At 37.5% G+C, this 14,098-nt stretch overlaps 1 protein-coding gene across 5 annotated transcripts in view; it reads right to left on the bottom strand.

The window, feature by feature from the left end:
- The window catches only part of IQSEC1 (IQ motif and Sec7 domain ArfGEF 1), a 174,562-nt gene that overhangs the window by 27,207 nt on the left and 133,257 nt on the right, over positions 1-14,098 (bottom strand). For all 5 annotated transcript variants that reach the window (XM_042823206.1, XM_042823207.1, XM_042823205.1 and 2 more), the window contains 3 exons: positions 5,058-5,219; positions 2,558-2,680; positions 1,613-1,779 (listed from right to left, as the gene is read on the bottom strand). In XM_042823206.1, coding sequence (XP_042679140.1) covers positions 1,613-1,779; positions 2,558-2,680; positions 5,058-5,219 — 452 coding nt within the window. The remainder of the gene's footprint in view (positions 1-1,612; positions 1,780-2,557; positions 2,681-5,057; positions 5,220-14,098) is intronic.

Genomic DNA, 14,098 nt, shown 5'->3' with positions numbered 1-14,098 from the left:
TAGAAGTGAGGAAGTGAAAAATACCTACTATAATGAATTGCTGACATGTATGTTGGAGTTTAGAGAGACCAGTGCAACAAATACGATTGTAGTATTACCCTATCAAATGAATATCAGATGAATAACAGGTCATACTTAAATCTTTGTGAACTTATGTTAAAATCTCAATGCTTACTTAAATTTTGCTAAGCTAGGGCAACTGCTAAGAATAGATTGTTCATTACTGTCTTACATAAATCTAGGGGAATAACATCACCAAACAGGACTTTATTTTCAAGATATAAAACTCCAGAACATTACAAGTATTTTATTTTCACTAGCATTAAAATTATACTGGATGTGTAACGTGCACTCCTGAACACCAACTGTCATATACCTGAGAGTATATCTTCTCATGCAGAGCAACTTAGTTCTGTCTTTCTGTCATTTGTTCCACTTCTGGGTATCACTGAGAGAATGGCTGTTAAACAGTACATCAACACTTGCTGATGCCTGCAATAGCTGGCCTGTTTTTATACAATGCTGTTGCATTCACTGTTGCTAAGAGAAGAGATGTGCACAAAGTTGTGCTTATTGTGTGCTTGAATGCAGAGGGAGGAGGAAGGCAGTGTTACAATGACTTGTGTTAAAATGTGATTTTTCTGGGCTGCACACGAACACATGGTAATGGAACTACAATGAAAGCTTCTCTTTCCCTACGGACACAAACTACCCTAAAAAAAAAACAACAAAAAAACACCCGACATCTGAGTTGCAATAAAGCAACTGTTGATAAAGTAAATGTTATCTGAACACCCAGAAACAACAGAAGGTATCCTATCTCATGCATGATCTTCCTTAGCTGTACTGTGACAATTTCCTTTTAGATAAAGCTGAGCTCTTACTTCATAAAAATCTATTCTTTTTTTTTTTTTTTTTTTTTTTTTTTTTTACCAGGAAGTAAGGTATAAAGAGCTGAGATACAGACATGGAATAAAAAATGTTTGGCAATGTAATTACAGACTTAGGTGTGCCATAGGCTGAAAAATAGTTCAATTATCAGAGAACATACCAGTGAAGACACTGAAGAAATTTATGTACTATTTACTATGTACCTTTCAGGAAGGTTTTGAAGTTGTGATTCAGAACTAAATTTATACATTTGTAAACATGCATGTGCATATTCTTTGCAGAATGTCTTTACTGCAGCAGACTTTATTTACCTCCATTCCTGTGCACAGAAGTTGCTATCTTTATGAGTTGTCCTTGGACTTTGTAAAGGGTTTAAGCATGGCAAATTTCAATTGCATTTAAAAATTTGAGGCACTGGATAGTTCGGAATACACGGTAACAGTCACTTTTCAGCTACACTGAAAGAACTGAGAATAAAAGGGCTGCCAATACATCTCCTCAAGAAAGACAAGATACAAGTGACAAAACACTACATGTTTAGTTCTGTTTGCAGTATTGCAAAAATGTCCAAAACCTGTGCAAGTGATGGTGATTTTCAAAATCAGGAGAAATCAGCATAAACCAACCCCCTGCATTTTGCTTTTTCCTGGAAGATACATGGTATCCTTCCAGTGACAGTTAAAGGGAAAAACAATGACCACTGTGGTTAGAGTTGGCTCACCCCTTAGGTTCTTGACAAAATCTTCTAGCTTCATTTTGCGTTCCGGTTTCACATTTGGGCTGTACATATCTGTGTTCAGCAGTATAATGGCAAAAGCTAGAATGAAGATGGTATCAGGATTCCTGAACTGTCTCACAACTCCTGGATTGCAGATGCAGTAACGTTGGCTATAAAAAAGGAGAGAGGAGAAAGCTTTCAGTGCTATGAATTAATATTAGAATTTCACCACATAAACCAACTGCTACGTTCCAGAGGCTGTGTAATTATTCATGCTCTATGCATACATTTTGTTTTCCATCCACATATATTTTTCCATCCACTATATTTTTATAGGCCTATCCTACAATTCTGGAAGGCTTTTGGCTTTTACTGCCTTTTTAACTCGTCTTCTTAGTACAGACCCTGAGCTCCAATAACTTCAACTTCTTTATTTTCAGTAACGCTCACTGACATCAGTTGAGAACACAGCATTGATTTTAGCTCACTGCTGATTTACATCTGCCCGGCATTAATAAATTAATACTCTTTATTCTGCCATTGTTAGAATTATTAATGAAAGGTTAAAAGCATATATACTCTAAGAAGTAAATGGCCATATAATTTCACTCAAAAAATGCAAATATTGTATGCAAATACATTGATAAAGACATTAAAAAATACCTTGAATTTCTTTTCAACTGATGCATGAAAACTTTCAGTTACAGAGCCTTCCTCGTTAGTGCAAATAATTTACATGACCAGCACTAGCAAATAAAGCTTCCAGTAAGTTTTTATACTTAGTGAAACCACCACAAACAACACGCTGTATTTGAGACTGTCCATGACTCACAAGGACAGTGCAAATAAGGAGAGAAATAACTTAGACTCAATTTCCCCACCTCTCCAGTCTGACAGTTAGACAATAGCAAGTTCCTCGTGACTGAATAATTTATTTCAGTGTCATACCTGAAGGCTTCAATGAGCCGTTCTACTTTCTGGGCTTCTCCTTGAACACGGATATGAGCCTGAAACTTCCTGAGTGCTTCATCCAGTTCCATTGTTGAGAAGTCCATCTCATCCACAACACAACTAGGACAAAAACATATTGCCACTGAGTCACTGCATTTCCAACAGCACAGCACCAAAGGTAAGATTTTGAGACCAAAAAGTCCTTTCAAACTTCATGGAGTTTTTTGAAACCCTCAGCAGCAACTGCAGTAACTGCAGGTGAACTATGAAGGAAGGATTGCAAAGAACAGATCAATGAAAAAGTGCACCTGGAAGGAGGCCCTTAGTTGTGGTTTTTTCTTTTTTTTTCTTTTTTTTTCCATTAAGCAGCAGAGTTGCTAGAATGACAACTGTCTGACTAATCAAAGCAACATGTCAGTGTCAGGAATAATTACTGCACTTATGCTTCCTGCCCAATCAATAATTATTAGCCAGTGTTTATAATAAAGAGCTTATATTTTTTGAAATATCAAATTTTGCAGCTAGCACAATCACCTGTACCAAATGGTTGTATCTAGGAACATTCTTATACACTGAGCAAAAAAATTAATCTTAATACACGTCTACTATTGCTGTAATTCTCATCTCCCCATCATTTGCCATGTCTTTCAGGTAACTTTTATGGAAAAAATAATTACTTCCTTGCTCTGAAAATACAGTGCTGATCAAAAATAAAAAGGAACCAGTTAAATATAATCAACAATGCGAACTGTGCCATTCCAACACTTTGTTTAAAGACTGCTTTAAAATTGCAGGCTTATGAATTTCCTTTGGTTAAACTTTGCTCATAGTTTTTACATAATCAGACATGAATCACTGCAAGTAACAGCACTATAGTGCATAAACCACAGAAAGCAAGCACAATCTGGTTTTAAAAGCCTTTCCTTAAATCTATAGTTATACAATGACAAATTAGAATAGCTCACATTGCTTTTTCTAATAATATTGTAGCTAATGTAGATTAATACTGAAGCAATTTATTCACTTGTATATTTTTTCTTTCATGTTGAAGTGCAGGGAAACAAACAAAGTTGGTATTTCTCACGCCCTTTGCAATCCACACCTAAAAACCTATTATCAATTCTGCAATAATGTTCATATTCTTCCCACCTATTGTAAGACCTCTAACACTTTCAAAAGCTCTTTCTTCCATCAAAGATGAATAACAAATGTGCAGGCAAGCTGGAATCCAACTGTAGTACAATTAAAACAATTACGAAAAATGCTGGCCAGCAGCACAACAGGAAGGGGATTTAATCTTCATAACATGAACTGCAGAATCAGCAGGTACTCCATTCTTAACTGGAATCAGTTAAGATTCTGCAAATATTTCAAAACAGCAAACAAAACTTTTCTAGTGTCCATGTAATGACAAAAAAAAGGGAGGGGGGAACAAATTATTTAGTTAGATCCACATCGAGTGAAACAGCAGAAATAAATATCACTATTACACACTTGTTAAATTTGTTGAATTTTTGTTAAAAATGGTTAACAAAACGATAACCTTTGATAACAATATCATAATACTAATGGTGATGAAGAGAATGTGATCAAAAGGACTTCAGACACTGCAGGACTTCCTAGTTGTGTAGGCACTGCAGGTAAGAATACGTGTTTTAAGTGAACACTCATCAAAGAAGTCAACTTTTTAAAATTATTATTATTTCTGCTCTATTCTGTATATAAGGATAGGAAATTAATGACCAAACTGCTCAAGCTTAGTCTTCTGGTTCAGTTTTTTTTTTTTTTTAACAACACAAACAGATTTTATTTATCTAATCTTTTGAAAAAGAACAGTTTGCACAGAACTTGTCAACATATGCCTGTACTCACTAAAATCCCTGTTTATCTAGCACTTAAGCCATTTGGCTGTAATAGTTATTTTCATGTTCTGTTACTGATGAGCCTTATGTAGCATACAGTATTATTTTGTTTTGTTCAGTAAATAATAATGATAATGATGATGATGATAATAATAATAATAATAAATTGTTATTATTATCATCATCATCATCTTGAGCAACCTGGTCTGGAGGAAGGTGTCCTTGTTTATAGAGGGGCTTGGAACTAGATGATCTTAGAGATCCCTTCCAACCCAAATCATTCTATGATTAGAGAGATTGAGTAAGGAAAAAGAGTTAAAAATAACATACTCTAACACCAGTGAAGTTAAAGCAGAAATTTGGAGAAATGTAGGCAACTACTGAATATATAAATCCTTGTAAATATCTTTCTGAATCTATAAAGGAAATTATGACTTAGCTGTGGAGCAAAGAAATAAATATTTGTTTCTGTGCATGTTTTCTTTTTGATCCTTAGAGTTTGGTTTCCTCCTCCCTCCCTCAGAACAATATCCAGAGAGGTGTGCAAAACATGCAGTGTAAAACTACCTCTACCCTGATGAAACATCTTATTGTAGACTAAAACATGCTTGGTGCTCCCTACATGCAGTACTCACTCTAATACATCTCTGTTGAACTGCTTCTGTCGATTTCCCAAGAACTCTCCAATCATTTGTCGGCTGAGACCTTTTCTTTGCAGGAGAAAGTGAGCAACCCCAACGGGAGTGTCGGGCACGAAACCTCGCTCAATTAGGTACTGGACTCCTTTTTCAGGTTTTCTGAGGAGAAAAGAGAAGACAAAACAATATATATATATTTTTTTTCCATTGAAGACGTCTGACTAGAACTTTATAGCCGTTTTCCTATCACTTCTGACTAACATACCACTACGGGCTCGTATAGTTTCAGGGTAATTGTAATCATGCCACAGAGCACGTGGTTTGCTGTTGATTGCTTACTGGCTTTGAAACAGACCTTTGCATGCTTTTACACATTTCCTGTTCCATACCCTTTTCCAAAGAGAAGCTTTAGCTTCAGGCATGAAAGTCAGCACTTGTGAAAGGAAAAGAAAAGCCCAAAGAACCCAGAAAGTAACAGAAGAACACCACTGACAACCTCAAACCTCTGCTCTCATAAGTTCAGCTAATCAAACAAAAACATCTGAACAGGTATAGCTTGCAAGCTAAGAAAACAAAAAATAAGGGGAAAAAAAAGAAAAGTAATACATAAAGAAGCATTTAAGATAGCAGAGTTCCCATCTAATTTTGTCTTTTTTTTGCCTTGTCCTTTACCTTACCAGAACTCTTACCCCCAGATTTACCTCCCTCAGAGGTAAACCATCATATTTTCTGGAGTATTTTACATCTCTTTCTACCTCAGCTTCAGATTTAGCTGCAATCATCTTCAGATCTCAAAGCATTTTACTCATTTTAACATGTTAAGCAGAGTTTGTTGGGGAGGAGAGTTGGGCAATGAAGTGATTTTGGGCAATAAAATATAATTTTATAAAGACAAACTCTGCTTACAGTATAAAGTGAGGTGAAACTCCCCTCACAGCATGCATTGTGCACTGCGCTTTCCAGCAGCACGAGACAACACATAACCATAAGTTCTCTTCAAGACAGTAAAGGAATGCCTTCACAGAATCAGTAATCCTATCACCATCTTTATTTTGCAAGAACTTATAATACAGTGCCCACCCTTAGAAATGAGTGACACGCACCACTTCTGCCTACTGAGAACAGAGTAGATCCTTCGATGTGGTGACTGCCGAGAGTCTTCCACGATCGGGAAAATTCCTAGCGATGGCTTGTTGATGACACATACAGGGAAGGTAAGAGTCTATGAATAGCAGTAGTGGAAACTGCATAAGCCGTGTAATTATTTTCAGATACATTCACTAATATAAAAAAAATCCTCTAAGCTCACACCTTACATAGCTGATGATACACATATTTACAGGACTTTTCACATTTACAGGACTGCCACACGTCCAAAACCAAGCTAAAAATCCAACTCAAAAGAATATATCAAAACGAATATAGGGAAAGGAAGAAAAAAAGAAACAACTAGTACAAAAAGATGTGGAAAAGAAATATTGAATTAAGGTTTTCAGATGCTGCATAAAAGGCTAAGGAATTTCCTAGAAACTGGCTAATAATACCTTTGGGATGGTTTAAAGTGGCATTCAGGGAAAAATAATGGGAAAACAAAAGTAATAAAATTTTGAAAATAGTTGATCAAAAGAGTGCACGTTTAAAAGCATGCTTTTTAGAGAGCACTGATCATGATCACAGCCAGTACAAATGGTAACCTTCATGTGTTTCTGAAGACTCGTTGGATCCCCAACAATTACTGGAAATAGACATTTTTAAAGGAAAACACATTCCAGGAATGAAGATTACAGCAAAATCAGACACAAATACAATAGTATAAGAAAGAAAAGGAAAAAGATAAAAAAAAAAAAAAAAAGCAGCTTTTTCTTATCCCTACACCAAGATAACAAACCCCTGCACATCACTGCTGTATCCTTTACTCCTTAAAATAATTTAAACATGAATATTTAGAAAATCTAAAATGTGCTGTAGTTACTAGAAGGAGATTACTTCTTTACTTACTCAGCAACTTATACACGTAGTACTGCAAGCATAACTTCAGGGGAAGCTTATATAGCTTGCTGATTTATCTTTTGGCTAAGTCTTAGACATTTGTCTAAATCTGCTAGATCAGTAGCTTGTTGGGGGAGCAAAGATAGGTATGCTTAAGAGTTTTGCTAATGTAATTGATCAACAAAGCTTTTCTAAAAAGAATCTAAGTATTTAATAGCACAGGGTAGAAGAAAAGATGAAATAATGGGGTAGTACTACCAGTTGGTACATTCCCAAGAAATAAAACCAACCCCGCAGTCCATGAATGACTACATAAGGACTGTCAAAATCACGTAAACGCAGACACTGGTTTGACATTTCCTCTGCTTGAATTCTGTTTTCAGAGACGCTCAAGACATACCAGAATTTAATAATACCACTGCACAGTAGATCATAAAAACATATAAGGAAACCAAGAAAGCCACCATCAGGACCAGATCCTCTCTCCAGGGTGGGCAGGAGAACAATGTGGGATGGCTGACCCACTTCCCAAGCTGGTGCAGCTGCCAACAGCTGTGCTCACACAACCCAGCAAGCAGCGTAGCAGCAGGGGCAGAGCACAGATTGCAGGTTAAGCCACAAAAGGATTCACTTAGAAATACCCATTTATGCTGCTGCCATTGGACATAAAGCAACACTAGATTCAAAAAGTTAGTGTTATTTGGAAAATATGGCTTCGTGTTATCCAGATATTCAAAACGGTATCTTTCAAACTGTAGGAAATAATTAAAAACAAACAAAATGCAGTGAATTTGAAAAGTGAATTGGGTAAAAGAAAAGCTTTTAGCCAGGCTACAGATGGTAAGGATCAGCACTAACTTACCATTTACTGTCATCTACTAGACTTCGTGGTACAACCAGTCTTGATGTAAAACACCTTGAACTTAAGGGCTGTGGTCTGGTGAGTCTTTCAATGGCAGTGCCAGTACCAGCATCTGCCTCTTCTCTCATTCCCATTGCTAGCTCAAGATAAATTGAACTAGGAGAGAAAGCGGTTTTTGTGTTTTTTTTTAATCCAGACAAGAACTTCACCTAGCTGCACTTACAGCTGTAACAAAAAAGCCAGAGCACAGCTGCAGGGTCACTGCCTCACTTGTGCGGAACAGCAAACACTGTGTCCGAAAAAACAACTCAGCAAAACCACCTGCAAAGGTGTATAAAGCCTTCCCTGCTTTTGACTTGCTGGATACGTAAGCATAGAAGCATCTCAAACCACATTAAATCTTTTATTTCCTTTTAAATGCTCAGACAGCAAAGCTGCAAAATGGAAGCATTAAGAAACAAATGAGCACTGAAAACAGCTTGCCCAAGTCTATCTAATATCTAGCAATGCCAGAAGTATCTTCCAAGGTAAACTAAGACTTTATTCACACAATAGAAATAACCACAGACATACTGTTCAGCCACTGTTCAATCTTTTCATGCTGCAGGGGGAGAATTTAATGCAGCTCCAATGACAGCCCTGTGTTAGAAAACAAAAAAAAAGAAAAAAAAAAAAAGAAAGAAAATCTTCCTTGTCTTTAATACTAGAGACACTGTTCTGAAAATATTTACAGTTCTCAAATACTAAGCATTAGCTTCTAACTAAAATCCAAGGATGGCTCTTTTAATTGAAAGAACCTAAGGCTTTTCTTGGTTACATTTAATAAATCAGTGCTTTTTTAAAATTGCAGCTGTGGGAGTAACAAACTGACTGAACATTCTCCTGTTTGGCAGGCAGCTACATTTTGTTCCCATGGCCGTATTTCTTCACTTTTGTTAAATACTCTACTGCTGCTGCAGTGACTCTAAGAGAAGCACTAAGCCCGTTTTACACCTTCTAAGAGAGAAGAAAAGCTATATACTTCAAATACTACCAACATTAGTACCAAGACAAGCTGTCAAAGTTCACTCAACCATGCAGCAAGGCAAGAAAGAGACTGATAGGAAAAAAATTTAGAGAAACGGATGGTATCTTCCTCATGTTACACAACTGGGCAATGAAGAGGAAGAAGAATTAGATGTACACTGCATCTTCTGGTAATTTTAGAGTCAGTAGGTCGAAAAGCAAATATATAACTGTGCCTTTCTTATAGCGCCTCTTTTTTTTTTCTTTTTCTCTTTTTTTCCCATGAGATCAGAGAGACAGTCATCCACACTCCTTGGATAGAAGCCCTACAGGTTCTCCTGTATTGTAAAAGATTTCTCCCCATCCAATTATAAAAGATTACTCTTCTTTGCCTCTCTTGTTCAAGACCAAACAAAAAAACTACCACCAGACTGGTAGAGATCCCAGTTTACTTGCAATTACACCAAATTACCCGGAGGAACGTTCGTTCAGTGACAGTTAATTTGTACTACTGACAATAACAAAATAATTCACTAGGAAGTGATCTCAGTGACCACTTTTATTTCATTTGGAAGCAAAATAAAGACAGGAAACTTAGTGAACATTTGCTTTGAAAAATAAGTAGCTAAACAATTCTACAATTACTTTCCATCTGATGGATTCTTTATGCGACCATTCCCTAGTAAAGTGCTAGGAACCTAAACATTTCACATCATCGCTCTTACTGAATGCTTAGGCTTCTCTGAAAATTATCACCTGAATTAGATTTGATTCAGTCACTTAGTACAGATCTGTACTAAGTGCAGGGTATATGAAAGTCAGCTAAAGGCTCCGAGCAGATTAAGTCTGGGTCATTCTAATGAAGTGAAAGACTAGAATTTAAAGCTATTGGAGAAATAGTTTTTTTCTGTATGAGAGGCATCAGCCTCGAGGGGAAAAGCAGTCCACACAGTGAAGAGAACCACAGGCACATCCCAGGCAGTTGCAGTGCAGTAGCTGGACAAGCCCTGGCTACCAATAACAATCCTGAGTCATCACACTACAGCAGATTCTCTGGCTCCTCATTATTCTCTCTTTCAGCAGTGTCACTTTTTTGGAGTGTTTTGTTTTGCTTTGCTTTTTCACTTTTACTTTCCTCACAAGAAGGAGGAAAATTCTCTTTTATTTAGAGAAATAAAAGAACCAAAAACACCATATGAGGATTTTCTCACCATGTCTGACCCAACTGTATCTCTGCATTTGTCAAAGCGTAGGGAAAAGACTTTCCAGCAGCCAGACTAAAACATCTCTGCTTTGAAAGAAGGCAGATGAAAAACCTGCTGGACCTCTCAAAACTCTGCCAGGATTGAGTATTGCTTTTGTGTTTATGCAACTGTGAAATGAGACATCAAGGAATGAGACATTACGATGACTACGTCCTTGAAATTGAGGAACAGCCCCTGCCTTAACGTTGCCAGTGTCCCTGCCCTAAATTCTCTTTCCACACCCTTGCACCCCAGCTACATGTAACAGAAGTACTTCAGCTTTCATTTTTGCAATTCTGCTGACTGCAAACACAAAACACTAAGTCACATTTATTTTTAAAAGGCTGCCTTCTAAATTGGTGATGCAGAAACGCAGTTCAGAGACTTCTCAGATTTTTTCATTTACAGATGCAAACTGCAAATCAGAAGGCAGCTGTGCATTGTTAAAAAGGAGGCAGAGTTTGCCCTCCTTCTCTATTTCTTAGATCTCTTTCCAAAATTTCCTATATGCAGTCTGCTATTCCAGCTGCCCTCTGTATGCCTGCGTAAGCAGCTGGATGCATTTTTCATTCTCAAAATTTGAGTCATTTGGGATTTGGGCAAGGGGAAGAATGAATTAAAATTCTGGCATGCAGAGTCACCTCAAACACTCAGCTGGGAGCAGCTCACCAATCAAGCTCCCCCAGGCACAGGGTCATTTTCTAATAGGGGGCGGTATCCCGAGCACGCAGGCAGGCATTGTGTTGCAGCAAACCGGTTAGCAATTCCTGGCACGTAGCAGCAGCAGGGAGATGTGTGCCCAGAATGTTTAAGGGCAGGCAGAGCTGGTGGAAGATGAGGTAATGGCTCTTTCACTGTTCCAGGGACATTTGCACAGTTAGTGCTGCTTATAGTGCAGCGTTTCAAAAGACAGATTTGTTTTCAACATTTGGTAAAGTTTATGCTCCCTTTTAATGGCAATAAATGGGAATTATCCTTATGCCCATATGTGAAACTAGTGTGCTTAAGTATACTATTGGTTGAAGTCTTAGTTACACATTTCAGCTGGTTTTTTTGGGCTTGATGCTGTATGCTAATCTCAAAGCATCCATCGTGGAAGAAAAGGAGAGGAAAAATAACCATCCTTGGGGAGAGAAGATAAATCACACAGAGAGCAAAACAACACAGCTTTTTTTTTTTTTGGGTGTTCCCACTTAGGGCCAAACATTTTTAGAAATAATGAGAGTCATTCTAAAAACATTCTTTTCTTCTTACTGAACCCTCAGCATGTTGGAGGACAAGCTACATGCAGTGCTTTGATTTTAGCTTTTGTTGGAATCGTTTGTGGCTGAATAATCTGCAGTCCAGATGTTGCAACAACAGGAAAGTCCCTTTCAGCATATACAAGAGGATGGCAAATAGCTCTGTTGCAAAATCCTAAACAATACTCCCGTCTCCGTCTTCCTTTTTCTACTGAATCTTCCCAAAACAAATCACAGAAAAATAAATTTTGCAAAGATGTTACAGGTCAGTTAGCAAAATAATTCTAAGGAAAAAGAAAACCAAGTCAGTTTCATTTACGCCTTCTTCCTCCCTCTCAATCTGCATTAACAAATCCTAACATCATTAAAAACGCTTCCAAATAAGCTTACAACTTAAAATGCTAAGGGGGACAAGTCCAAAATTACATGTTTTCAGATCAGACATTAGAAAGCTGAATGGTATCTTACGTGAAATTCATTAGGAATGCATTCCATACAAATAGACGAACAACAAATTAGTAGAGCTACTACAGTGTTTAAATGATAGCTTACCATAATGCTTTTTATATTTTCCTCTTAATAAAATCTAACATTTTTTAAGGATTTCAGATGGAGAAAAGGTTTGCAGTACTTTCTGAATGTCACAGTACTTAAGATGCCAAAAAAACATTCCACCTCTACCTACATGTAAATGATATACAACTCCGTTCAACAGATAAAGATCCACAGAGAAGTAAATGGCAAATGTGCCTCCTCACAGAGAGATATTTGTATCTCTCAGATTTTCAGCAGGAATCTCTCTACAATCAGAATTTGTAATTTTTTGTGTGGTATAATGCTTCCAACACATAGCAAATTCCTCTGCTTAGTAAAATAAACAAATACTTCAGTAAATATTCCAAGGAATCTAGATGTGCTTAAAAGAGACTGCTCATGGAATTAATATTCAAATCACATCCATAATGTTTTTTTTAATTTTAAATAAAGCCATTCCTATCAAACAATAAACAAAGCCAGTAGGGCAGTCGAGGTTTACAGCTCCCAAGATGATCACTCATCATACAAACGCTCTCGCCATTTTAGCTCCATCAATAAATCCTTTGAAAGAACCGAGGAGGAGTGGCACCTTGATATTAGCATGTTCCAAAGGAAGCTGCAGAAAACTTCAGAACCGTAAGCTGTAATGCACTGGAGGCACACAGGGAGCAGTTTTCCATCTGTGGACACAGACAACTGGCAAGGAGCCAGGCACTACCACTGTAATGGTGGCACAAGGGAAGAGAACCTTCTAGCAATCCACTGCTTCCTACATGTGCATGGCTCTGCACAATCTGCTAACTACTGACTGCTAAGCTGACCCAAGGGTAGGATGCGTTTCCTGATGTTGCTGAGGTTAAGCCATGCTGCCCTATTTTAATCTCTTAGAACCATCAGTGCACTAAGAGTAGCAGAACGGAACCCGAGTATCCGACCAGTTTGGGCTGCAATAACTGGCAAACCTGGTGTTCCCAGACTGCAGTCAAAACAAGCATGAGAAAAAAATCACAGCTTTTTTTTTTTTTTTTTTTTTTTTTTTTTTTTTGTTTAAGCCGCAGTCAAAAGCCTTCTTGAAGTCTTATTTACAAGCAAATCAGTCTCAAAGGCTGAATTTGCATAGGCAGGGTTTGGAGACTGCAAAATAAACCTTTCTAGGTAGTGTTTTCCTTCTGCCTACAAGTGAGGGATGTTTTCCAGCATAATTTCTCCCAGACTGCATCCCTTTCAGACTGTGCTGAAGAAAAGGCCTAATTCAACACAGCTGGCCTCACCAAGCTTCCCCAGAGCCCTTGCACTCTGAGCATGCACCTGCAATCCTTCCTTTAGGAACTCGGTGAATGGCAACACACAATTGGACTCTCTATCGACTGGGTCAAATCACTACTACCATTCAAAAATACCAGGATTTACAGAAGCTGCTTCCTAGTTGCAAATTCTTTGACAGAAATTGTTCTCTTTTAGGGATACTATATATTCTAGCATAGTGAATGCCACAGACCATCTTTTAAATATGCATTTCCTTAACACTGAGGTTCCAAGTTGAGAGCCAAGTTCTTGCTTGAAACAAATTCTATGATGGAACTCCCAGAATAAATGGTTTGAATCACCTACATTTCTTTTCTCCTCTGTCCCCGATTCTCCATTCTCCAAAGATCTTTGTGCCTCTACGCTTTTGCATAAAATGGTGATCACGTGAACCAGCTGTGCTCAACTTTCACTCTACACACAATTGGCTATTCTAATAAAGAGTTAAGAACAGCACTTAGTTGTCTGAAAATTATTACCATGATAGGAAAGCCACAAAAATTACAAAGCATCTGTTAAAATTTCAACAGCAAGGAGAGTGACTTTTCATGGTTTTTAAGTCTCCACTCTTACAACATTCCCATTGAACAAAGCAGAAGTATTTATTACAATTTAGGCTCTTACAATTTCTAAATTTTTGGCATTTTAGTCAAGCAAGTACCAAAAAGAAATCACACAATTATTTGTTAACAAAGGGAATCTTAATTTGCACAACCGCCTTCAAGGACACAACAAAATTAACACAAACTTCTTGGAAAGTAACTCCCCCAAATTTCCTCTTGTAGATGCAAACAACTGGAAAAAAATCTTGCCTCCTTGTACTAGGTGGCCTGGAAGCTGCTTTCAGTTCCATGC

This window comes from Centrocercus urophasianus, unplaced genomic scaffold (genome assembly GCF_019232065.1).
Source record: "Centrocercus urophasianus isolate 14NV4802_14NV808 unplaced genomic scaffold, USGS_Curo_1.0 seq_22, whole genome shotgun sequence".
NCBI classification, from domain to species: domain Eukaryota; kingdom Metazoa; phylum Chordata; class Aves; order Galliformes; family Phasianidae; genus Centrocercus; species Centrocercus urophasianus.
The sequence above is the reverse complement of the archived record's forward strand: the minus strand, read 5'-3'. Positions and strand labels throughout refer to the sequence as shown.